General features: G+C 36.6%; 1 protein-coding gene across 5 annotated transcripts in view; it reads left to right on the top strand.

The window, feature by feature from the left end:
- Nucleotides 1-27,025, top strand: part of BLTP3B (bridge-like lipid transfer protein family member 3B) — a 78,314-nt gene extending 51,289 nt beyond the window's left edge. Inside the window, exons 12-21 of one of the 5 annotated variants that reach the window (XM_008144778.3) lie at nucleotides 1,429-1,570; nucleotides 5,705-5,898; nucleotides 7,128-8,623; nucleotides 10,372-10,541; nucleotides 11,626-11,768; nucleotides 12,386-12,536; nucleotides 17,531-17,784; nucleotides 18,121-18,229; nucleotides 20,829-21,022; nucleotides 22,650-27,025. In XM_008144778.3, coding sequence (XP_008143000.2) covers nucleotides 1,429-1,570; nucleotides 5,705-5,898; nucleotides 7,128-8,623; nucleotides 10,372-10,541; nucleotides 11,626-11,768; nucleotides 12,386-12,536; nucleotides 17,531-17,784; nucleotides 18,121-18,229; nucleotides 20,829-21,022; nucleotides 22,650-22,769 — 2,973 coding nt within the window. In that variant the 3' untranslated portion in view covers nucleotides 22,770-27,025. Of the gene's footprint in view, nucleotides 1-1,428; nucleotides 1,571-5,704; nucleotides 5,899-7,127; nucleotides 8,624-10,371; nucleotides 10,542-11,625; nucleotides 11,769-12,385; nucleotides 12,537-17,530; nucleotides 17,785-18,120; nucleotides 18,230-20,828; nucleotides 21,023-22,649 lie in introns of those variants that run through there. The other 4 variants (XM_028150264.2, XM_028150265.2, XM_028150267.2 and 1 more) reach the window with 4 other exon arrangements.
- Nucleotides 27,026-27,301: the final 276 nt, after the last annotated feature.

Here is a 27,301-nt window from a genome sequence, read left to right as displayed (position 1 = left end):
GCATTGCCTGAGTACAATTTTGGTTGTCACAGTTGGAGGAGGTTGCTACTGACATTAGTGGGTAGAGACCAATGATTCTGCTTAACATTATACAATGTACTGGATGGCTCCCACAACGAAGAATTATCTGGCCCTAAGTGGTGCCAATTTTGGGAAATCCTGGTTTAAGAGTTTATTTTTATTTTCATTTTGCAATTGCTTCTTTCTTTACATTCTATATATAGTGCATTTCATTTGAAACAGACTTTAAGAAGGAGATTTAATAAATTTAAATGGCAATGTATTACCCATAATCTCAAATGGTTGAAGGTGAAATACGGTAAAGAAATTACGCATATACAAAATACACGAAAACAAAACAACAGTAACTGGAAAAAAATAAAATAGAATGTTCATTCCATTTTTAATAACTTTCTAACTATTAAAGGAAAAGAGGAATAAGCCATTGACGATTAAAATAACTTGACACTTTGACTTGAAAAGGGTTTATTTTCATATATGCAGAGAAAAGCTTCTTAATTAGATAATGTAAGGAACTGACAAATATATAGACTACAAATAATCAAAAGGTTTGATTAGCAATTTACATAAGAGAAAACTTGAAAAAGCATTTCACTTTGTGTGAGAAATATACGTTTGTTGAATGAATGAAAAAAATAACTTGTAGATACATCTCTAGTCTACTAAGTAAGCATAAATAAGTGAAATTGATAAAATTCTATTGATTGAACTTTGGGGAAATTAGTATATATGTTTTTAATATAATTATAAATCATCAGTTTTGGGGTGAGTATGAGAACCTTAAAACTAATAGTATATTTTTAATAATTTAAAAGATTTGAGAAGCATAATTGTATTATTTTTATTGTAAAATATATATAACATAAAAATTACCATCTTAATCATTTTTAAGTGTGCAGTTCGTTGGCATTAAGTATATTCACATTATGGTACAACTATCACCACTGTTTATCTTCATAATTTTTTATCATCTCAAACTAAAACTGTATATAATACTTTTCTTGATAAAGAAATTTGAGTAGAGAATTATTATAAAGTATATGTTAGAGAAGCTTTTTAACCTTGTGGACTTAGAACTATGTCCAGACCCTGCCATTGACTTATTTGTATTATCTTATAGAAATATTCTGTTATTTTAAGGCTCAAAATAATAAGTTTGCAAGGAATGTTATACAAGTTGATTTTGTAATTGATAATATTCCAAAGAGATTATAGTTTTCTGAATAGTTGATTTAAAAATAACTTAATGTGAAGTTAATTATATAATAAAATTTTTATTGGAAATTAACTGTTCATAAATTATTGGAAGCAGTTTTAAGAGTTTGAAGTGATGTTTATGCTGCATAAGTTCTTTGGAAAGGGCTTTGATACTCAGTGTTACTTTAGGAAATTTAATTATTTTTTTAGGTCTCTACAGCAGAACAATGTCGTTCTTCCCCCAAAAGTATGATTTCTTGCAATAAAAAATCCCTGTATCTTCCACAAGAAATGTCAGCTGTCTATATTGAATTCACAGAATATTACTATCCAGATGGAAAGGATTTTCCAAGTAAGAGGGTTTCCTATTTTGTTATCATTTGTTCATTACTTAGGAAGTTGTTTTTTTTCTTGCTAAGTTTTTTAGTTTTCTAAATGTGAAAAAAGAAACAAAGGTCCATTGTTCTTTACTCTTGTTATCATTGTGTGTAGTATACGATTCTAGTATAGCATTTTTATATATTACTAGAGGCCCGGTGCATGGGATTTCTCAGCCCGGCCTGCACCCTCTTGCAGTCCACAGTCCAGGAGCTCTCAGGTGATGTCCAACTGATGGCAGTCAGACATCCTTAGCACTGCCACCATGGCTGAGCAGTGCTCCCCCTGTGAGCGCACTGACCAACAGGGGGCAGCTACTGCATTGAGCGTCTTCCCCTGGTGGTCAGTGTGCATCATAGCGACCAGTCATTCTGCTGTTCGGTCGATTTGCATATTACCCTTTTATTATATAGGATTATTTGTTCATATGTTCTTTTCCCTCACTAGCTTGTAGGAGACTTGATGTCAGGAATTACGTGGTATTCGTGCTTCATTTTATCCCTGAATTTTTACTTATTTTTATACTGGGTGACTGTTTGTTTAATGACAGGCTATTTATAGAACAAAATAATTTTTTCCCCTTTAGTAAGTCTCCATTTATATTTCTGCTACATGACTATAAAACTGTATTTCATTGAAAAAAATAAATAATGAAGTTATCCTTTTAGCTACAGAGAATTTTTTGGCCTGGTTTTAATGTCATTTGTGTTTAGTTAAACATATATTACATGAATTTTTATTTGTAACCTACTTTCGCTGCTTAAAGTTAAAATTATTATACATTTGTATTCTTTGAATATTAAAATTCTGTTTTGTTTGTCTCCATTGATCTAGGAGTCCTTCAAACTAAAATTTGCCTTGTTTATGTGGTACCTTTTTCATTATTGCAGTTAAAAATCATAGTTGAATAGAAGTGTTTAAATGAAATCGGTTATGTTATCGGGAAAAAATTTTTTTACGTCCTCTCTTTAAGAGTGGGATTCCCAAAGTAGTTTGACCTACTTTACCCATTTGTTTAATATTGACTTAATATAGGTTCTTAGTTTCAAAGGGGATTTCTGATCTCATGCCTTTGTTGTTCATGAAAGGAAGTTAGCCTGCCCTGGGCAGTGTGGCTCAGTTGGGTGTCATCCCGTATCACGAAACGTGGCCAGTTCAATTCCCAGTCAGGGCACATGCCCTGGTTGCAGGCTAGATCCCTGGCTGGGGGTGTGCAGGAGGCAGCTGATCAATGTTTTGCTTTCACATCAATATTTCTCTCTCTAAAAATCAACTTAAAAATATTTAAAAACAAAAGGGGGTAGCCTGGAAATTACTTTGGAGAAACATAGAACTGTTTTATCACTTTAATTTTTGTTTGTGCCAGATTTTGGGATCTAATCCTCACTGTTTTATGTTTTTCAACAGTCTATTGTGTGTTTCTCATTTGTTTGTTTCTTCTACCTTCCTGACTAAAATGCTGAGAAAATTAAGATAGATTAAGATATTTGCTCAGCACCTTATAAAGAGTAGAATGGCACAGCTGAAACTCAAGCATGGGTCTTTTAAATCGAAATTCATTTCTCCCCACTGTTTCCCCAGGGCATTCACAGCCATTTGCCTATTATTGGGTAATCCTATTGTTTCCAGCCCTCTCCCACACCTCCCAAAATTGTTTACCTTAAGTAATGCATCATTGAACTAGTAATTTTTCTTCAGAGTGAAGGCCAGTTTCCAGGATTTCTAACTTCTAATCTAGGCTTATTTCTGTCAGTTTTATTAACATGTGCCAAAGGAATTAAAATCTCATTCTATAATCTATACATATTTTTCTGATACAAATATAAAAATTTCCCCCAGCAATTTAAATTCTAGACACCTAGATACCTAGGAGTGGAATTGCTAGGTTATGTTTTAACTGTTTTTATTATGGAATATTTTCAAACACACACAAATGTAAAGTGGGTAGTATACTGAATCCCCATGTATAGGGATCCACTTTCATTCCTTGTTTCATTTCTCTGTTAAACTGCCAAAAATAAAAAAAAATAGCCCATGAGCCTACAATTTAGAGCAACTTCTTCTAATACCTAAGTGTATTAGTGTGCTAGCACTGCCATAACAAAGAAGCACACACTGAGTGGTTTAAACAACAGAGCGGAGGCTCCGGAGCCCACAGCAGATGCAAGCGCCAGGTGGGACTACGATGTGCTGTGCAGGAGCAAAGAATTTTCAGTAACCACCATAGGCTAGCCCCAATGACAGTGACTGGCGCCCTGCCTTGGTCTGGCACCCTCCCTTCTCTCCCCCGCCCACCTGCTCCACCATCCCGCTACCACAGCCGATGCCCTGCCATGTTCCGCGCGTGCCCCCTGGTGGTCAGCACATGTCATAGTGACTGGTTGTTTGGTTGTTTTGCTGTTCGGTCTATTTGCATATTAGCCTTTTATTATATAGGATTGTCTCTTTAAAAGCCTTATCTACATGTACATTTACATTCTGAGATACTGGAGATTAAAACTTAAGCATATTAATTTTGAAGGGGACATAGTTCAAACCATAACAATAAGTAGAGTGTTATTCTGTTTTTAATACATGTTTCTTTTACATATTTGATTTACATCCTGTTCTTTTCTCTTAATTATATGAGCATATCCCAGGTTTCTCCAAGTTCATTTTAAATACTTTAGTAGCTACATAGTAATCTATTTCCGAAGTAGATCCCCATTAGAAACTGCATATAGATCTTTCTGCTGCTTAGAGCACCAGATTTCTTCCTCTGATCTCAGTCAGGGTTCTTTCCTTTTGTGCTCTAGCCTTGAGGACCACATTTGCTGTCTATTCTTTTCTGTGGCTGCCATCATCACTTAATATATACTTGAGATTCCTTCTCCTTTCTTCCCTTTTTCAGCATCCCACTTCCTTGCTATTTCTAATGACAAGCACCTCTACATCCCAATTGAATGTCTGTGTTGGACTTGAATTATAATTTTGCTATTTTCATGTCTGTCTCATGTAATAGTCTATGAACTTTTTAAGAAAGGGACCATGCCCTATTTTTAAAAAAGAATTCTTTGTGCTTAACACAATTCACAAAATTAGTTACCATTCATTGAATCTTTGCTAAAAGAAAATAAATGAGAGAGAGAGAGAGAGAGAGAGAGAGAGAGAGAAGGAGAGAGGGAGGGAGGGAAGGGAAGAAGGAAGGGAAGGCAAGCAGGCAAATCCTATTCAGGACATTGTTATAATGCTATCTTTACTAGTATCCCACCACTTGAGCTTATTTTCCTTAAATTAATATAGTTTAAAATTTCTAGATATACATACTACTTTGCTTTGGTAAAAGTAAATAGGTCTGAATATTTAGAATAAGGTATCTTCATCAAAATGATCTGAAAATAATATTGGCTTTTTATGATACAAATATATGTGGATTTCAGGAAGTGATGTACACTCTAATTATAAATATTACTTGAACATATATTGGCACTAAAACATTTATCAACCCCTACTAGGCATTTTTCTATTTTGGGAAGCTATGAAAAAAAGTATTCATTTGATCATTTAAGGGATAATTGAGTTTTCACTTTGCACCAAGCACTATGGTAGGTTTAGGATTAAGGGGAGAGTAAAACTGCACGTGGTCCCTCCTGTCAAGAAGATTTGCCTGATTTACCACTTTCATAAGACATTAATCATTAAGACTTGGTTCTTTCATTGTGGAGGATTCATATTCAGATTCAGGTAGTAAAAATCCTTATAGAAATAAGGGATTAAAGATCACAACTTTGATGTCATAATTCATTAAAAAGGTAAGGTTTTTTGAAGTTTGCTAATTGGTGACTATCACATTAGGAAAATAGATGTAAACAGTATTTCCCATTTATATAGCTAGTTTTAGATTAAATTATATATTTTTTAGTTAGTGAAACAAACAATTGTTTTTTTCTATCTAAATGTGTTTGCTATCAATCCACACATGTCACTTTAATTTTTGAAAGAACATCTGAAAATCTTTTTACCTAAATTGAAAAAGAATAAAACTTGTTAAAAATGTCTTTTCTGTTCTCAGGGAAGGTTAAGAACTATCTGTTTATTAAAAATCTTTTTAAAATTTTTTTCTCCACAGTTCCATCTCCCAACCTTTATAGCCAGCTGAATGCACTACAGTTTACTGTGGATGAAAGAAGTATTCTGTGGTTAAATCAATTTCTATTGGATTTAAAACAAAGCCTTAGTCAATTTATGGCTATATACAAGTTGAATGACAATACAAAATCTGATGAGCATGTTGATATTCGAGTTGATGGCTTAATGCTAAAGGTACCATATAAACAAGTGGCTACGAGAAAAAAAAACATTGTTACAGAAGAAAAGTTAACACCATTTTAATTTTCAGGATTTAAGAGGGGTGCTCAATTTAAATCAGCTTCATTGCGATCTTAATTTTGTAATTTCAGTTTTAATTTTGATTTTCAATTATAGAAGCTTTTAAGAGACTTTTTCCTGCTTTATCTTTCTTTTATTTATTTTTCATTGCTTATCCACTTGAAGGTAATCAGTAGAAGTTTAAGTCAGTCATTTTTTTTCGTGTTTCTTACAAAAGCTGATAAAATTTTGTTTTAAGGAGAGTAAATAATACAGTGAAGCTTTAAAATTATATCTAAGTATTATTTATTCACACTTACTCTATTATTAATACCCAAAGGTAATAGAAAGTTGCTTTATATTATAGCCAGGTAACTGGTAGTCTGAATTTCATGGATATTTAAACTTTAAAGGAAGGAAATTAAAAAAATAATAACAGTTTAGTGTAGTAAATAGAATAAGACTTGGGCATGGATGAAAATTTCAGTGTTGATGGAAGACTAAATTTATGTACCTTTAATTCTTCTCTGTAAAATGAGGTTAATAATACTTAACAATTACAGTGCCGAAATGTTTCAAAGATCTTAAAATATTAAATATAAAGAAACACGTTTTGTGACATAATTATAATTTAAGATACAATTATATAATGATCTTTACATTTTCTGAGTATGGAAAGTTTTAAAAACAACCACTTTGAGCTCTTTGATGTATTTTAAGCACTGGGATTAATCATCTCTGGAAAATTATTTTAGTAAATAGTTGGACCTATACACTGAAGTTTATATTCTTAATAGTTTTCTCCCAGAAAAGTGATTGACCTCAATTGAATCATTCCATTTACTCATCTATTCATCCTCCAAATTCCTTGAACCTAAAATATCTTTAAAAATTTCTTTTTTTAAACTTGGCACTTTCTTATATGTACTCAGGGCATAGTTAGCATTTAATAGTACTGATTTAATTTAAAATTTTTTTAACTTTGTGATATGTTATATGCAAATATATTTGTATGTTATGCACATTATTCATTACTTATGTTTGTTTTTCAAGCGTTTCTTAGTGGTAAATTACTTGAATCCTTTTTACTCAGTGTAATGAAAAGATTTTGGAGGGAGAGTATTTTATGTCTGGATAGGAAACTAGTATATTTTTATTTTTAAAAAATATTTTTTCTTTTCTAGGTTGTTATTCCTTCTGAAATGAAATCTGAATGTCATCAAGATCAACCACATGCAATTTCTATTCAAAGTTCTGAAATGATTGCCACAAATACAAGGCACTGTCCAAACTGTCGACATTCTGACCTAGAAGCCTTGTTTCAAGACTTTAAAGATTGTGACTTTTTCAGTAAAACATATACTAGCTTCCCCAAGTCAGGTGACAATTTTAATCTTCTACATCCAATCTTCCAGAGACATGCTCATGAACAGGATACCAAAATGCATGAAGTTTATAAAGGCAATATTACTCCCAAGTTGAATAAACACACTCTTAAAACTTCTGCTGCCACAGATGTTTGGGCTGTGTACTTTTCTCAATTTTGGATAGATTATGAAGGGATGAAAAGTGGAAAAGGACGACCAATAAGTTTTATAGACTCTTTCCCTCTTTCCTTCTGGATTTGTCAGCCAACAAGGTATGCACTGTCTCAAAAAGAGCTGCAGACTTGTAATCAGATATCTCTAAATACATCACAAAGTGAATCTAGTGATCTGACTGGCCGATGGAAGCGGAAAAAGCTCTTGAAGGAGTATTACAGTACAGAGTCTGAGCCCTTAACAAATGGTAGGCAGAAATCTTCCGATACATTTTTAAGATTTTCCTCTTCATCAGATGCAGATATTCACGTCCTGGTTCATGTTCATAAACACGTCAGTATGCAGATCAATCACTACCAGTATCTGTTCTTGCTTTTCCTCCATGAGTCACTTATTCTGCTTTCAGAGAACTTAAGAAACGATGTAGAAGCGGTGACTGGCAGTCCTGCTAGTCAGACATCCATTTGCATTGGAATTTTACTTAAAAGTGCAGAAGTGGCTCTTTTACTACATCCAGTGGATCAAGCAAATACTCTTAAGTCTTCTGTTTCTGGAGGTGTGAACCCAATAGTTCCTGATTATTTGCCTACAGAAAACAGAGAATTCTTATCTTCAAAAAGGAAACAAGTTAGTAATAGTATCAATCAAATTAGAAGTGTAACTGTTAATCATATGTCAGAGAATAGATCTATGAGTGTTGACCTTAGCCATGTCCCTGTGAAGGATCCTTTGCTTTTTAAATCAGCTAGTGATACAAATCTGCAAAAAGGTATTTCTTTTCTGGATTATTTGTCAGATAAAAATTTAGAGAAAATAAGTGAAGATGAAAGTAGTGGAATTCTTTGCAAAAGTGGCTCAGAGGAAATTGGATTAGAAACAAGGGACAAAAGGAATTTATCTTATACAGATTCAAATAGTGTCTTAAACTACAGAGAACATTCAGGCATGCTGTCATTTCATAATGATGGTAATCAAAATGTGCTTTCAAGTAGTTTAAGTAGTAAAAGAAATGAAACCATAAAGTCAATCTTTAAAGCTGAAGATTTGCTGCCAGAAACAGTTTCGCTCACTGAGAACCTGGAATTCAGTAAAGAAGAAGCACCCACAGTGAGAACACTTAAATCACAGTCATCTTTAAGGTAACAGTGTGCTGTTGGGAGGGGGTGGGGGAGTTTGTGTGTGAGCATATTTTGATTTTGGACCTAAAATCGCATGGCAAAATATGGCATTGTTAGAGTTAACACATGGAAGAGCAGGTTTTTCAAAACATGAAAATACTTTGAGGTTATATTTATAAAATACCAGAGGCCTGGTGCACAAAATTCGTGCATGGGGTGTGTGTCCCTCAGCCCAGCCTGTACCCTCTCCAATCTGGGACCCCTCAAGGGATGTCCAACTGCCGGGATCGGGCCTAAATGGGCAGTCGGACATCCCTCTCACAATCCAGGACTGCTGGCTCCCAACTGCTCACCTGCCTGCCTTCCTGATTGCCCCTAACTGCATCTGCCTGCCAGCCTGATCACCCCCTAACCACTCCACTGCCAGCCTGTTTGCCCCTAACTGCCCTCCCCTGCAAGCCTGGTCACCCCTAACTGCCCTCCCCTGCAGGCCTGGTCCCCCCCAACTGCTCTCTGCAGGCCTGGGTCCCCCCCAACTGCCCTTCCCTGCAGGCCCGGTCAACCCCAACTTCCCTCTGCCGGCCTGGTCACCCCTAATTGTCCTCCCCTGCAGGCTTGATTGCCCCCAACTGCCCTCCCTTGCAGGCCTGGTCCCTCCCAACTGCCCTCCCCTGCTGGCCATCTTGTGGTGGTCATCTTGTGTCCACATGGGGGCAGCCATCTTGTGTTGGAGAGATGGTCAATTTGCATATTACTCTTATTAGATAGGATAGTGGCCTGGTGCACAGGTGGGGGCCAGCTGGTTTGCCCTGAAGGGTGTCCCAGATCAGGGTGGGGGTTCCCTTGGGGCGTGGGGCGGCCTGGGAGAGGGGCCTGTGGTGGTTTGCAGGCTGGCCACGCCCCCCCCCCCCCCCCCCCCCCCCCCGGTCACCCAAGCAGAGGCCCTGGTATCTGGGATTTATTTATCTTCTATAATTGAAACTTTGTAGCCTTGAGCAGAGCCAAGCCTCCTGCTTGCTCCATGGCTGTAGCCATTTTTGTTGGGATTTATTTGTCTTCTTTTTTTTTTTTTTTATTTTATTGATTTTTTACAGAGAGAAAGGGAGAGGGATAGAGAGTTAGAAACATCGATGAGAGAGATACATCGACCAGCTGCCTCCTGCACATCCCCCACTGGGGACGTGCCCGCAACCAATGTACATGCCCTTGACCGGAATCGAACCTGGGACCCTTCAGTCCGCAGACCGATGCTCTATCCACTGAGCCAAACCGGTTTCGGCTATTTGTCTTCTATAATTGAAACTTTGTAGCAGAGGCCAAGGCAGGCCAGGGCTGTGGGAGCTTGGCTTCCTCCATCGCTGGGGGCAACCCAAGCCTCCTGCTCTCTCCAGCTCCGTGGCTGCCGCCATTTTTGTTGGGATTTATTTATCTTCTATAATTGAAACTTTGTAGCCTTGAGTGGAGGCCTGGGCCCACCAGGGTGTGCAGAAAGCTTGGACTTCCTCCATTGCCGGGGAAACCCAAGCCTCCTGCTCGCTCCGTGGCTACAGCCATCTTGGTTGGGTTAATTTGCATACTCGCTCTTGATTGGCTTGTGGGTGTAACGGAGTGATGATTAATTTGCATATTACTCCTTTATTAGATAGGATAATTTATACATTTGTGGATACTGTATACATATTTTTATTTTGTTAAGAGGTATTTTTTAGAAAGACTTTTTTTTTTTACCTTATATGTGATGATCTTCTAATAATTTTGTTTGTTAACAGTGGGAAGCCTAAGGAACACTGCCCACCAAACCAGGCTCCACACTGTACATCTTATAAGAACATAAAAAGAAGCTCCTCACAAACCTCATTGGATACCATTTCACTTGACAGTATGATATTGGAAGAACAGTTGTTAGAAAGTGATGGAAGTGATAGTTTTCTGGAAAAAGGTAAAGCAATACAACAAAGCGTTTATATTATATATATGTATCTTATATGTGCTTCTTTTAACAGGATATTTCTCTTTTTTTGTGTTGCTGACAGCTAGCAATTATTTTATATCCTATATAATGAAAGGCTAAGCAAATTGTCCCCTTGACTGGGTGTTTGACCAGGGGGTGGGGCCAGCCGGCCAACTGCCTGTGGTCCGTCCGCCCGGCTGGTCTGCCCGATCGGCCTGCACCCGTGCAGAAATTCGTGCACCGGGCCTCTAGTAGATCATAAATCAGATAGCATTAAGGCTACTAGCTCTCTAACAGAGACTTCTATATGTGAAATGTTGATTAGGTAACCTTAATTAGCATGATGGATTCTTAAGTATGTGGTCCTAGGACTAGAGTCCAGACTGTATCTACTTAGTCCCATAGCAGGATTCTCTCATGGAAGCTTATTATATGGTAGCAAATATAATAATAAAAACATTGAGACCATATTTTGTATGTCTTTGGCTTTTCTAATCTTTCTAGTAATTTACTAATTTTTCTAGTAATTCATCTGTGACAGATACTTAAAAAATTTGTCTTTTACCTCAGAGAATTTGAGAAATATGTAAATAATACAGCACATTGAGAAAGTATGGCAGGTAGATAAGAGTGGAGAATTATTACATTGATGGTAGTGGAATTAACTTCATGCAGAAGATCATTAGAAGCTACCGAAGGGTACTGAAAAGAAAAATTAAGTGGTCAGACTGGAATTATCCAATGTAGGACAGAGTAAAGCAGGCCATGCTGACTGACCACGAACCCGCTAGTTACAGAAGCACCGTGCCTGCACGGAGAACACCGCCTGAAGTCAGCTGTGGTAGATTTCAGACTAAGTTTAGGGCTTAAGTATCTCTAACATTTTATTGTAGGAAGTTATTTCTTATTATTTGCTAACTAATCACAATTTAATTTTTCTGTGTTTATTGTCTTTTAAACAAGGCTATGCTTAGGAAAAAGTTAAAGGGATAGCCCATTTTGGTTAGATAAATGTAACATTTTTGGATCATTGGTAAAACTAATTTTATTATTTTATTTTGTATTATTTCAGTTATTAAAAAGAATTCAAGTACAAATTATCAGAACCCAGCAAATAGTGCAAATGCCACTGCAAACCTACAGAATTATGGTGAAACCTCTCCAGATGCCATCAGTACGAATTCAGAGGGTGCTCAAGAAAACCATAATGACCTGGTAATCATTTCAGAGATTCTATGAAGAGAAATGCCAACTTAATGTGTTCACATGTTAAGACATTAATATATAAAATGATTAGATTGTGGGTGATTCACTTTGTTCTCTCTTGAAAACTCATTTTCTGTTCTTGAAAATTCATCTTACTGAATTGTTTTTCTCTGAATTTCACTTAAAAGTTTTGTTGTTTTTTTTCTATTGAGGAGGGAAGGTTCCATCTTTTTCATCTTTTATTTTTCAACCTTTATTTTAGTTTCAATTTAAATATACTTTTCTACAAAAGAAATATATTACTGGTTTATTTAAGCCTTCTTTACCCAGTGAAATATTCTGTAGATGATTTAGAAAATATCTTCAGTTTTTAATGAAAATTATTTACATGGAAATGTCATGTAATTAGTCTTTGTGTTCAAAAAATTCTTCTGTTGACTGAGTAAGAAGAAAGGGGGCTGAAATTTATGGCAATAATGTAGTAACTACATTCTTTTGATCACAAGTATATATTTGGTTTATTAGGCCTGAGTTGTATTTTTAGAGATTGTAGTTTCCTGAGTTATTTTTTAAAATTTTGTTTTAATTACTTGGTATACTAATATTATGTATGTAATCATTGTTAGATGTCAGTCGTGATGTTTAAAATTACTGGTGTTAATGGGGAAATTCACATCCGAGGGGAAGATACAGAAATCTGTCTTCAAGTGGACCAAGTGACACCGGATCAATTAGGCAATATCAGTCTTCGGCATTACCTTTCCAATCGTTCAGTAGGTGAGATTTTAATATGACTTAAAACATTTTTTTATACCTGTGATTCATCTATATATATATAAGAGGCTAATATGCTAAGTGTCCCTCTGCCCATCTGACTGGTCACTATGATGCACACTTACGACTAGGGGGCAGACACTCAATGCAGAAGCTGCTGAGCTGCAGTGACTTGGGAGCAGCAGTTCTCAGGTGATGCACCCCAAAACCAGAGAGGAGGGAGCCCAATTCCTTGCAGGGCTGTGTGATTTCATCTTCAGCCGTGGGTTATGTTGTTTCTGGGGCACTGTCGGCCCTGAATCTGGTTTACTGCACACTTGCATTTGCATTCCACACTCTGTATGACAGCAACTTTGCAGAGTGCCCTCTTGCACTCTGGGACCCCTTAGGGGATGTTGGAGAGCTGGTTTCGGCCCGATCCCCGCAAGCCAGGCCGAGGGACCCCACCTGCCAGAGGGACCCCGCTAACTCTGCAGATGCCCTTCGAGCCACAGCATCACCCCAGATGCGGCCCGTTGGGGAGGGACTGCGAGGGGTTGGCTCCAGGGCGTGTCCAGTCGGTCTTGTCTCAAGTACCGCCCCGCTGGCCACCTTCTAATTTTTTTTTTCAATGTGCACAAATCCGTGCACCAGGTCACTAGTTACCATATAAATGAATCCAAGAAAAATTACATTTACATTAGCTATTTGTTTTACGTCACCTTATTTTCATGTTGATTAAGTTTAGAAATATCTGTTGATGTATTCTCCAGTGGTTTTTTTGTTTGTTTCTTCTGTTGATAAGTTCTGTCTTCCTTTTTCAGTCTTCCCATTCTTTGAGATAAGGGTCTGAGAAAACTGAGTTCTTTCCATATCAGAAGAGTGATATAGTGATCCTAAAAGGTCAAACTTAGGGCCATTTATACTAATAAAAGGGTAGTATGCTAATTAGACCTGATAGACCAGATGTCTTCCAGACATCATTCCGGATGTCCTTCCTGTCAAAGCCAGGGCCTGGGTGAAGCCACCCGGGGTCCCAGGTGCCCGTGGCCTGCCCGGGCGAAGCTTCCTGGGGTCCCAGGTGCCTGCGGCCAGCCAGAGGGAGGGAAGCCTGGGTCTCGGGTGCATGTGGCCAGCCAGAGGGAGGGAAGCGCAGGTCCCAGTTGCCTGCCAGCGTCTGGAGGAGGGAAGCCTGGGTCCCGGGTGCCAGAGGAAAGCCGGTGCCAGTAGCCAGGGGAAGGAAGGCCTACTCTTGCACGAATTGTCGTGCATCAGGCCTCTAGTACTAGAATAAATGTCAATTTCTATATTCCATAGTTATAAGGAAACATTTCCAAATACTTGGTATTTGGAAAAATCATGTATCCTGTTCTTGTGGTTCTTTATTCTAAGATCAACACTCTCCCTTGGACATAGAGGGATATAAACAAAAAAACATGCAGGGTATGAAGAGGAAGCCACATTTTCAAATCCCCTCTTCAAAGTTTAAATAAAGGTATTTTTGGTTTTTAGTCATTTGAAGAAATGATTTAATCGATTAGTTATATTAAGAATTTAAAATGATAATATTGAAGTTTTAAAATGTTTTAAAAAATCACAGCCCTGTAATGTTTTTCTTTGCTATATATACACAGAATGCTGTATCTGATAGGTAACGTGTTCAAGTACATATAGTCTTACATGATATCAAATAAGTATGCTGTCACTTCACATCATGGGAATTGCAGATAAATTTGCCATCCTATATAATAGAAGCCTAATATGCAAATCTACCGAACGGCGGAATGACTGGTTGCTGTGATGTGCACTGACCACGAGGGGGCAGACGCTCAACACAGGAGCTTCCCCCAGCTTGCAGGCCCCAGGCCAGCCAAGGCAGGTGCCAATGGGGCCCCCCGGTCACCCCACCAGTCGCCCCATAGAGAGAGGCGACCAGCGGCAGTGGTGCGGCAATCAAGGGGGTGGGGCTGGCCAGTGAGTGGGCTCGTGCCGCCCCCTGATCGCCCTGCTGGGGGGCGGGGCTGACAAGCAGGCAGCACCAGGCCAGCCAAGGCAGGTGCCAGCAGCCCCCCCCCCCCCCCCCCCCCGTCACCCCACCGGTCATCCCACAGATCAGCCCTGATTGCCGGCCAGGCCTAGGGACCCTACCCATGCATTAATTTGATGCATCGGGCCTCTAGTTTTCCTATAAACCATTATGGGAAAAATTGGCTCCTGGCTTTTTTCCATGTGTAGGCCTTGGAGTTTACAATGTATCTGCTAAAAAAAGTCAAGAATTTTATATTAGCAAGTGTAAGATTCCAATAACATGCAAAAAGAAGGAAACTAAGTATATCATTGAAAAGGTTTTATAGTGGACAAAAATAAAAAAAGATTGAACATAAAATTTCAGAACCAAACCGTGTTCTATATACAACCCAACCACTTTTCTAATTGTACAGTCATAGATTATTTCCAGTTGCACAATTATTTTCTTAACTTTTTTTATAGTTCACTTAATACCATACCTTATTACTTTTGTTCATGTTGTTCTTAACTGAAGAAGTTCATTTGAAATGCCTTTTTGTATGGGTTATATAGTCAGTGCTATCTAATACCTTAATTTTTCTCAACCGTCTTACTCAGCTGGTTGCTAGAAGGATAAACACACACACACACACACACACACAAAAAACAAACAAACAAATCAAGGAGAGGAAAAGGATGGGGAAAGGGAATAAATGGAAAAAGATTTTAAAAATTTGCTTTAACATTTCAAACATTATTAACATATGAACAAAGATTGTATTTGGTTGCTTTTGTTTGCTTGTTTTTGTTTTTCTATAATGTGTGGATTTTGGATTTGTTTAGGGCAGGATGACTGGTGGGGTGGAGGGGGGCGCCCACTGGCACCCGCCTTGGCCAGCTTGCTGGTCCCGCCCCCCAGTGGGGAAATAGGGGGGTGGCACCAGGCCCGCTTGCCAGCTGGCTCTGCCACTTGATTTCCCTGTGGCGGGGTAATTGGGGGGGCCCTGCTGGCACCCGCCTTGGCTGGCTGGCCTGGGGCCTGTGGGCTGGGGGAAGCTCCTGCATTGAGCATCTGCCCCCTGGTGGTCAGTGTGCTCATAGCAACCGGTCGTTCCACCGTTTGGTCAGTTTGCTTATTAGGCTTTTATTATATAGGACAGACAAGTTAATTAACACGTTAAGCGCCATGTCAGTCACCGGTGACTGACACTATACTTTCTGTTTTTACTTCGTCAGTCTCCGAGCGCCAGCATGTTGGTGAAATCTGATATCACAGGCTAAATGGAAAGGAAGACTAAACAGGGTTGGCGCTTAACGTGTTAACTCTTATTTTTCTTGATATAGGAAATACTAACATATCTAAGTACATATTCACACTCATGCTGAGGGAAAATAAACATTTTTCATCATGAATTTAATTAGTGGGGTTTCTTATGTGGACCCATGGGACAGATAACTTTGGTTCCTCAACAATTGATACCTCTTGGCCTTTCCAGACAATTAGTTTGTTTTTAACGCATAGGTTTTATGAATTGTGAAATGGATCGTATTTTTCTTTTTGTTGCTAGAAAGCTCGTTTTTGGTCTGTCTTTGATACAGAAATTTAAATAATGCATTTTGAGTTATTAAGCTTCCTACCTATTTTTTCCCTTCTGTCCTTATTTTTCTGTTGCTTACTTTTTTATCTGATTATGGCATGTGCATGTTTCCTCCTGTTCTTTTTAGAGCTGGGTAAAGTAAAATAAACAAAATAGTTAGCAGAAGGGCCAGTTCACTTCAGTGGTTCCACTAGAAACTTTTCTTTTTTTAAATTGGATATTCTTTGGGTGCTTTATTGAAGTTTTAAAATTTGTTTTTGAACTCACATATTTATATCTCTGTAAGCTACCTAAAATTTTTTTTAACAAGGCCAAGGCATAAATAAATGTAAATATTTAATACCCAGTTTTAATGAAGGTGCAAAGCCATTTCGTTACTTCTTGAGAAATGTCTTAGTAGTCACTTTAAATGCCATGACTGTTTCTTCATGACCATCGTCCATTATATTACAAATTTGTAGATAGGTACAAATCCAGATACACTCTTAAGTATCTGAGGTATGCATGATATCAGATTTCTTTTTCTTTTCTTTTTTATTAAATCTTTATTGTTGAAAGTATTATATGTATCTATATGATGTCAGATTTATATCATGGTATGTTGTTTCATGTTACCAAAAAGTAGAAAATAGAGACAAATGAACATTATTGCAGTAGAAAATTGTCTATAAAATAGAAAATGATGGTTATATATGGTATCTATATATATATGACTGTCCGACCTACCGACCGACTGGTACATATGACACACACTGGCAATTTAAAAATAAACGTTGAGGCGGGGTAGGGGGTTAATGGGGAGATAAGGACACATATGTAATACCTTAATCAATATAGGAAAAAAATAATAATAAAAAAAAGAAACACTTTCCTATTCCAGAGACATAAAGACATTTTCTTCTAAAATCAATCAATCAATAAATAAACATTGACTCGCGCATGCATGATACATATAAAGCTCTCGCTGGCGCCAGTTGCATGTGTGTGCTTTGATCTGTCATTGTTGATTATGAATTTGGTTGTTTTTGTTGACATTGATTGTGAACCACTTCACGATTTATTCATCAACTGACTGGCATCAATACATATAAAGCTCACACTGGTGCCAATCATACGCGTGTTTTAATTTTATAATACTATATTATATATGCTACTTTGACATATAACTTTTTGCAGTAATGTAATTACCGCATGAACCTTTCTTCTAATTAATTTCCTTTCAATGTGCACGAATCTGTGCACCGGGGCACTAGTGTTGTGTAAGTACTGTAACTATCACTTAAATTAAGGGTGAATATTAAAACCTTATTGCTTTTCCATCGTACAAAATGATTGTAACCTCTAATGACATACAAGAGTGACATTTTTGAGTAGTACTGCAAGTTACAATTTTTACATGTTCTTTTTCCGTAGGTTCTGAGCATAAAGCTGTTATTCATTCCAAATCCTCTCCTGAGATTACTCTGAGATTTGAGAGTGGGCCTGGTGCTGTCATACACTCTTTGCTTGCAGAAAAAAATGGATTTCTGCAATGCCATATAGAAAACTTTAGCACTGAGTTTCTTACATCTTCTCTTACAAATATTCAACATTTTTTGGAAGATGATACTGTTGCAACAGTGATGCCAATGAAGATACAAGTTTCTAACACAAAAATAAATTTAAAAGTATGTCAGTAAATATTTTCACATTTTCATATTATACATGTTATCTTTGCCTAACTGAACTCCGGATTCATGCCTGAGAATATGCCTTCTCTGTAATATATACTTTATCAGCACTGAAATGAATGTGTTGGTGTTTTTAGTGAATGATGTGGAGATTCTTCATCGAAATTAGAAAACATAAAAATAGAATGGGCAGTTTCCTCTGTATTATCTAAAAGATACATTTCTAACTCATTAAAAATATTGACTGAAGTAATATGTGTTAAGAAAATGATTATCTTGATTTTATCATTTACTTAAATAACAACATGCTGATACTATATTTCTTTCCTATAGGATGACAGTCCTCGTAGTAGTACAGTATCCCTTGAACCAGCTCCTGTAGCCATTCACATTGATCATCTTGTGGTAGAGAGAAATGACGATGGCTCTTTTCATATCAGAGGTATATATGAAAAACAATTTAAGTGAATACCTACTGAAATTTGGAATTACATTATTTACATGCTGATTGTTTCTTTTCACTCATACTACCATTATATGTGTGCACATATGTAGGAGTGGATGATTGAAGGACACTTTCAGTACATTGTAATAAAATATTACCTATGTATGGATCTCTACCTCAGAAATAACTCAACTACAGTTGATTTAGTACCTATCCTACAAATGTGTTTTGAATGAAAGCAGGAGAGGTTTCATGGTCTTACATGTCTCTTGATCTTACTTAGATCTCTTATTTGATATCTTTTCTAGCTTTGCTTCCCACTATTTTTGTATATTTGCTCAACCGACCTGTTATACTCCCTGTATAGGAATTTGTCTTCCACTTTCCTACCTCTATAATCTTATTTGCTTGTTATTCCTCAATAGAACTGTTCATTTTCTTCCAAGGTTATCTGTAGCTTGCCTTTATACTTATGGTATATTGCCATGTGTTTAGTTCTGCTTTAATGTCTACTAGTATATCCATTCTAGCAATATTTTTAAGGTCTCTAATGAAAGAATTATATCTTATAAGGTAGTGTGGAGTAGTAGAAAGAGCTTGAGTTCATAGACTTAGGTGTTCTATTCCTCAATTGTTAGTAGCTACTTCAGAGGGAAATATGAGGGACTGATATATGCATGCATTCATCGCCTACAAAAATCTCATCAAATGACATAAAATATGTTAAAAGAAGAATAAAGTTATAACAATACTGCAAAAGAAAAATAAGTACCATTAGTGGGTCAGAAATTCTTCTTTATTTATATTTTATTGATTTTAGGTGGGGGAAGGGAGAGCCTTTTATTTCTTTTTCTTGCCTAATTGTCTTACCTAAAACCTCTAGGACAGTGGTCGGCAAACTCATTAGTCAACAGAGCCAAATAGCAACAGTACAACAATTGAAATTTCTTTTGAGAGCCAAATTTTTTAAACTTAAACTTCTTCTAACGCCACTTTTTCAAAATAGACTCGCCCAGGCCATGGTATTTTGTGGTAGAGTCACACTCAAGGGGCCAAAGAGCCGCATGTGGCTCGCGAGCTGTGGTTTGCCGACCACTGCTCTAGGACATTGTTATATTGTTGTCTTATTTCTGATCTTAGGAGGATAACATTTAGTCTTATACCATTAAGTAGAGGGATATTGGCTGTGGGTTTTTTGTAGCTAGCCATTATCAGATTGAGAAATACCTTTCTATTCCTAGTTCTGAGTGTTTTTATCATGAGAAAGTGTTGGATTTTATCAGATGTTTTTTCTGCATTTATTGAGATAATCATGTGACTTGTTTTATTCTATTAATGTGATGTATTATGCTTTTTGATAGTAAGTCAAACTTGCATTTCTGAGATAAATCCCACTTGGCCATGGTGTACAATTATTTTTATACTAGAGGCCTGGTGCACGAATTCATGCACAGGTGGGGTCCGGCCTGCCGCCCTGATGGGTGCTGATTGGGCTGGGCTGGTGCGGGGGGGCACAAGCAGTTGGCCTGCGGGGCCGGCCAGATGAGGGGCTGCGGGTGGGGGAGGGGCTGAAAGGGGCCCAGGCCGGCTGGGGGGTGGGCCCGATCGGGCCCTGATTGGGCTGGTTGGCTGCCGCAGTGCGAGTCATAGCAACCGATTGTTCCGTCGTTCTGGTCGTTTGGCTTTTATGTATGTGGATTTGCTAATATTTTGTGGAGGATTTTTGTGTTTATATTTATGAGCATTTTGATTTTAGTTTTGTCTGGTTTTGGAATCAGTAATACTGGCTTCATTGCATGAACTGAGAAATTTTTTCGGAGAGTTTGTAAAGATTTGGTATTCATTCTTCTTTAAATGTTTGGTAGACTTCACAATTGAAAGCTTTTCTTTTCTTTTTTTTTTTTTAATATATTTTATTGATTTTTTACAGAGAGGAAGGGAGAGGGATAGAGAGCTAGAAACATCGATGAGAGAGAATCATCGACCAGCTGCCTCCTGCACACCCCCTACCAGGGATGTGCCCGCAACCAATGTACATGCCCTTGACCGGAATCGAACCTGGGACCTTTAAGTCCGCAGACCGACGCTCTATCCACTGAGCCAAACCGGTTTCGGCTGAAAGCTTTTCTTTATGGGTAGTTTTTTGTTTGTTTGTTTTTTGTTTTATCACTGATCCAATCTCTTTAACTGTTATATGTCTATTCACATTGTCTAGTTCTTCTATAGTCTATTTTGGTAGTTTGTCTTCCTAGGAGTTTTTCTGTTTCATCTAAGTTATCTTTATTGGAATACAGTTGTTCATAGTATTCCTTTATAATCATTTTTATTTCATTAAGGCTGATAGTAATGTCCCATGTTTTATTTCTAATTCTAATTTCTTTTCTCTTTTTTTGGTCAGTCTAACTAAAGTTTTGTCAATTTTGTTCATCTTTACAATGAATGAGCTTTTGGTTGTATTCACTTTATTGTTTTTTTCTATTTCATAATGTTTTCATACTAATAGATATGTATTCATTTTAAAATTCGTTTTTCACAATAAAAATTAAGAGTTATCAAGTATTTGAAAATGTTTTATCTGAGCATTTTACTTGTTCAGATTCTGAGATGCTTAACACTGGGAATGATTTGAAAGAAAATGTCACAAGTGAATCAGTGCAGCTTTCCAGTGGAAAGTATGATCTGAAGAAACAGCACAGTGTCACTCAAGCCACTCAGACAAGTCCAGAGGCACCTTGGCCTTCTCAGTCAGTTCACTCTCCTGAGCGCTCCTTTAACTTCACTCGGGAACAGGTAATGGGGAAAACTAATTCATTTTCATTCAGTTTCAGTAATTAAAATAAATGTTAGATACTAAATAATTAAGAAGTTACTTACTTATCTAAGTAATGTTTACTGAGTACCTGTCATGAACCCCCACGTAGTGAGGGTTATAGTGTTGAGCAAGATAGGGACAGGCTCAGCCTTCAGAGGGGTTGTAGTCTAATGGGGAGATAGAGGAGTAAATGTGGAAGAGTGCTGGTTTCTGGAATCCAGGAACACTTCCTGGACGATGTTTTCATTTTGATGTCTTATTTTTAAATTGCAAAAGTATTATAATATTTCATAAAAATATTTAAAACAACTTTAATATATTCTAACCTCCTACAGTGCTTTTAGTACACTTTATTTTCTTCCTAGGCTCTTTTCCATAATTTTCCTAAACAGTGGTTATTCTAGTGTATATATTGTATTTTTTTTACTTAACATTGTTTAACAATTATTTTTGGATATTGCTACTTATGCTTCATATTTATTTTAATGACAGAGTAATATGGATGCGGATGTACTGTCATTTCTAAACCTTCCTCGTAACATTTGTTAACATTTGAGTTGCTTATTTTTTGCCACTATAAATAAAATGTCCAGCAGAAGTTTAATTTTCTATGATAGAACCACAGAATGCGCTATTTCATCTGTTCAACAGGATTTGTTGGATGTCAGCTCTGAGCTAGGATATAGAATTAAACAGGATACCACTCTTCTCTATTGAAAAACTCAAAGACTAGTGGGAAAGACGGGTGTGCAAATTTTGGTTACCACATACTGTGTAATGCTATACTAGCAATTGAGGACAGACAGTCAAGTACCCAGCTTGGTTTATGAGGCAGGAATTCTTAAACTGTAGCAAAAGAAATCTGAGAACTTTCTGAAATTAAATGCAAATATTTTTACATATTAGTAAATGCATTTTTCTGGGGACAAAGTACTTAGTTTTATCAAATCTTCATAATTAGGGGTTAAGAAACTGTCCTAAGAAGATAAAAGACTTGAACTGAGTCTTAATGAGGAGGGGAGACCTATTAGCCATCTAATGTCTAATAAGATATTCAGAATGTGGGTCTAAAGCTTGAGAGTGGTTGATGCTGGATCAGGCCACAGGAGTACATGAGATCACGTAAGAGAGTGACTCAGTGATAAAGGAAGATGACCAATTATGGAAGCTAACAGAACATTAAAATTTAAGGGTTCCTACATAGTGGAGGAAAGGATAAAAAGTTCATATGTGGAGAGGGATAAACATGAAAAAGCTGTGGCAGAAAAGGCAGAGAGGAGACACACGTAGGAAGGAGAGGAGAGGTCCGCAGTGTCTAAAGCCACAGAGAGGTCCAGGGAAATTAAAGTTAGACTAATTCACTGCTGGATTTTGAAAGTAGGCTTTAATTAGTGTTTTGAATTGCCGGGTCAGTACTTATGAACATTTTAAAGGGCTTGATATGTGTTTCCAAATAGCTTCTCAAAGCAGTTTTCAGCGTAAGTGTACCCTCTCCAGCATTGGGTATTTTTCTGTTCCAAGTGTCACACCTTTAGCTCATATATAAATTGTCTCTATTTTCTGAAAATGATTAAATTCTCTGATTTTTCAAATTTATCGTTTCAGCTCATGGAAGAGAATGAATCTCTTAAGCAGGAATTGGCTAAAGCTAAAATGGCTCTTGCAGAGGCTCACCTGGAGAAAGATGCTCTCCTTCATCATATAAAGAAGATGACAGTTGAATAGCAGGAGTGGCAGTCAAAACCCAAATTATAGCCCTGGAGTCGGGAGGTTATATTTATAATGTGATGTTACCGAGTGGGAGAATTTCCTTTTCGTGAAAAGACAATAAAATTAAATGGTATGTGATGAAGTGATGACTAGTCCAAAGCCAGTTTAGGAAGTATTAGGTACGGGCATTACAATCTTTTAGTTGTTTTGTGTTTGTTAACCCTCTTTTAAACTGGTATGATATAGGGAAGTCAGCACATACTGTAAAGTAATTACATGCCTAATGAAGATGTCATTTCCTAATTTTGATATCACACTATAGGCATTTTTTAAAAAAGAAAAATGAAAACCTGTTGTGTTCCACAGATGATTGAATTTATCACTCTGTTAATGATTACTATGATTTACAAAGATTCAAATGCTTTTAGGGCTAATGTAAAATAAAAGGCTTACATTTTAAATGTTTTAAAATAATGTACTTAAATCTATGAGTATTTAATTACTGTAAAAAGTCCAATCAGACAATAAATTATATAATTCTGGGTTTGAAAATTCTGGCAAATCACCCTATTGAACTTATAAAGTAACTTGGAAATGTGAAAAAGAAATCATTTTAAATGATGGGTAAAATGTATAAATTGAGGCTATAATTTGCCACAAAAAAATGGTACAAGTGTAAAAATAAAAAGCACAAACTGTAAAAAAGCAAAACTTTAGAGTATATGGCCAACTGATTTAAAAAGCATTACTTGTACATTCTTTGAAACATTTGTTAGAAGTAAGAGTAACTATCCTGCTAAATTTGGCAGCATTTGTAACTACAAATTTTAATTAATACAATTTATATTATTTCTTTACCTTTATCTTTTCTCTATTTAAGAGTAAAGTTTTCAGAGTATTTAATTTATACTTACAAAAAAATTTCATACCATTCTTATAGTATCAGATTAGGTGGTTGTTTGCACATACCCAGTTTATATAGCTAGTTTTGATTAAAGTTCTTTGTTATATATATATACTGTCTTCTATAATAAAAATGATTGGTAAATTTTTGAATTATATTTTCTAGGAATTGTTGAGGTTGAAGCCAACATGAGAGAGAATCTCTTTCATGCATTATGAAATAAAAGTTCCTAGTGTTTAAGCAGGAGAGGCTTTTGAAGACTTAAAGTATATTTGTGATATAATTAAACAGACAGACTTAAATAGATAGTCTATTTTAAAATTTGCAATCTTTAACATAAATATATCCAAGAGAGAACATGAAACAGCTGGACTACTTTTTCTGTAAGGTACTTGAAAATTTTAAACCACGTTATGACACTTTATGGTGCTTTGCTTGTTGGCATGACGTACAGCCATCCCTATGGCTGAGTACTTGGAGGAGAATACAGGTTTCATTTACTTAAGTGTTGGAGTGACTTGGACTTTATTTAAAACAGTACTGGTCTTTTCTTCTGTAACATCCATTTTCATTGACATGACTTTAAAATACAGGCCTTGTTTTGGGAACTGAGGATACAGCAAAGAACAGATTTAAATTGTGAATATTTTACCTCAAAGTATTTAAAAATTATGTTAAACTGTGTTAATCTAAAACTATGTAATAGTCTTAGATTAAGAACAAAGGTCTAATTCAGTATTTAAAATATATAGCTAATATCCTTCATAGAGTACTTTTGATTTATAGGCATATATTCAAGGTATGCAGTCTTTCATATAGAAAAACGATTTGACGGGACATTAACTTCTTCAGAGCTGACAGTGTTTCTCAGGATTGACCGACTTGTTCTATAGAAATTTTAAATTTGTGGTATATTATAATTGTTTAGTGTTATGGAAGCCAAATGTTTGTCTTATTCCTTTTCATTGGCCATCTTAAGAAAATCATACAAACAGTAGATATGATCATTAATATGGATCTGAGCATTCTACTTGCTATGTTGGATTTTTAAAAAATTTATAGTGAGTACTATTTTTATAGAGACTTAAAATTCACTATCTCATGTAATTCCCACAAGAAAACCTGGGAAGTAGGTATTATTCAGATTTTAGAAGTTAAATAAAAACCCTAAGGCTCAGAAAGGACAAGTGACTTTACTGAAATCACAGTTAATAACCTGCTCTTTTGATTTAAATCCCAGTTATATGCTTTTATTTTACTTTGGTCATTAATTCACGTATTTTGCCAGGGTTGGGGAAAAATCACTGTTTTTTATCTGTTTTTCTTTTAAAGATAAATATAATACTTTTAATTATGTGTGTGTGTGAGAGAGAGAGGGGAAGAGAGATAAAGAGAGATGTGTTATGCAAACAATGTATAAGATAGTGGGAGGATTTTTGATTGACTAAGTGAATCCCAATCTTTTTGGTGGTGTGAAAGTATAGAAGTAAACCACATATTAGAAATAAAGCTGCCATATCTTGAAAACAATTTTTTTCTAAATCTCTGTCAGAGACTTTACTGATCAGGGGAAGGAAATGATAATCATGTTTTGCATTTTAATTTTGTGTATGTCAAAAAACATTTTCTTGGTGTCTTGTATTTTTTTTCCTTTTCTCATATTTTATCCTAGAATTTCAAAAGACCGCTTTGTGGACACTAATTGTGATGAAGCATCATCATCATTATTCTTAACCCTCACTGGAGAACATGCTTATTGATTTTAGAGAGGGGGGAAGAGAGAGAGACCTCGATGTGAGAGAGAAACATAGATGGTTGCCTCCTGTTTGGGGATTGAACTTGTAACCTAGGTATGTGCCTCTGACTGTGAATCGAACCCACAACCTTTAGGTGCATAGGATGATGGTCCAACTAACTGAGGCACACCGGCCAGGGCTGAAGCATTATTTTTATTTAAGGCTTGTTAGTATGGCAGTGTATGATTGCAGGCAAGTATATGTGGGTTTTTATTGCAGTTATTATTATTCGATACTTGCCAATACAGGAGTTATAATTTCCTCTTTAACAAGTTTTTATTAACCTCCAGTTTATTCAAAGCATCATCCTATTTCAGTAAATGGCAACACCATCACCCTGGTTCCCAAACTACTAGTAACCTAGAATTCATCTTAGACACTGTCTTTAATTCATTCATTTCTCTCCCTCCCTCCCTCTCTCTCTCTTTCTCCCTTCCTCTCTCCCTCAATTTATTGCCTGTCATTTTACCTTACAAACATCTCTTAAACTTGTCCACTTGTCTTCACTTCTCACCACCTTTTAAATCTAAGCTACCATCAGCATGTTTGGCCTGCATTACTTGAATTGCCTCCTAACTGGTCTTCCTACAGTTACTCTGAACCTACTGTGATTCATTCTCTATATCCAGGCAGAGTTCTCGTTTTTGAAATCACACAGGATATAAGGCAACCTACTCATTCTTACCCCCAGCTTAAGCCACTTCAATGACTTTTCATTGCTCTTAAGATGAAAACAAAAATATTTGGTGACCTATGAGGTCACATATATTAGGTCTGTCATTTACTTTATAGAGTAACTCTGAGCATTAAAAGAGGTAACGTATCATAAAATTAAAACAGTGGCTGACACATCACCTAAAAAAGCACTCAGTAGGAGCTAGTTATTGTTACTACTGCTTAGTTAGCCTCATGTGTACCATGTTTCAGTTACTTTGTGTTCTACTTAACCTTTTGCACTCGGATGTCGAATGTGACTCGACACGGTTAACATCGAGATTAAAATTACTCTTGAATGTATCAATAATTTGAAATATAAAAAAATCCAAATAAATAAGTTTGTATGAAAAGAAACTCCAGTTTTTTATTCTACTGCCGCGCTTTGTAAAATCTGGGGTATTTAAAAAATTAAATCCCGAGTAGAATAAAGGAATCGAGAAAAAAGCAAGCGAGTGCAAAGGGTTAAGTATCTGGAACAAGTGAGAATAGAGTACTTCTTCCACATTGGAAACTTTGCTCATGCTATTCCTTTGGCTTGAAATACCTTTCCCTACTCATTGCCTGGTTAATTCATATTTGTCTTTCATATCTCAGCTCATTCCCTAATTTCTATCACAAAGCAAAACTGCTTGGACACATTGTCACATGAACACATACCTCCAGTTAGCATTGAACAGCTTTGTAATTTCACATGTATTTGATTAATGTAGATCCTCTAGATTGTAAACGCAGTGAGGTCAGGAATTTTTTTGTTGTTGTCATTGTTGAACTTTGTATTTCTTATGCCTCATACAGTGCCTGGTACATAGCAGGTGCTCAATAAATTTATTGAATAAAATGGATGAGGTATCAAGGATGTTTTCAGGTATTGAGTTCTTCCTCTCAGTTGGACTGAGGGGAGATGGAACGTAGGCAGAAAAGTAGATGGTGGTTATTAAAAGGAACAGTCTCCTTGCGTCCTTGGGGAAAAGGGTGGGCGATGGAGAAATTTGCCATATTGTGTTCTTCAGAATTTTGAATAGCTGAACTTCTAGTTCATTTATCACAAGCCATCCCAAAGCAAAATTAGCATATCACTTGATAACACAACTACAGAGCCAGAATGTCAGCTGGCTTTGATTGTGGCATAT

The sequence above is a fragment of the Eptesicus fuscus genome, chromosome 7, assembly GCF_027574615.1.
Source record: "Eptesicus fuscus isolate TK198812 chromosome 7, DD_ASM_mEF_20220401, whole genome shotgun sequence".
Lineage (NCBI taxonomy): Eukaryota > Metazoa > Chordata > Mammalia > Chiroptera > Vespertilionidae > Eptesicus > Eptesicus fuscus.
This window is presented reverse-complemented; position numbering and strand designations above follow the sequence as displayed.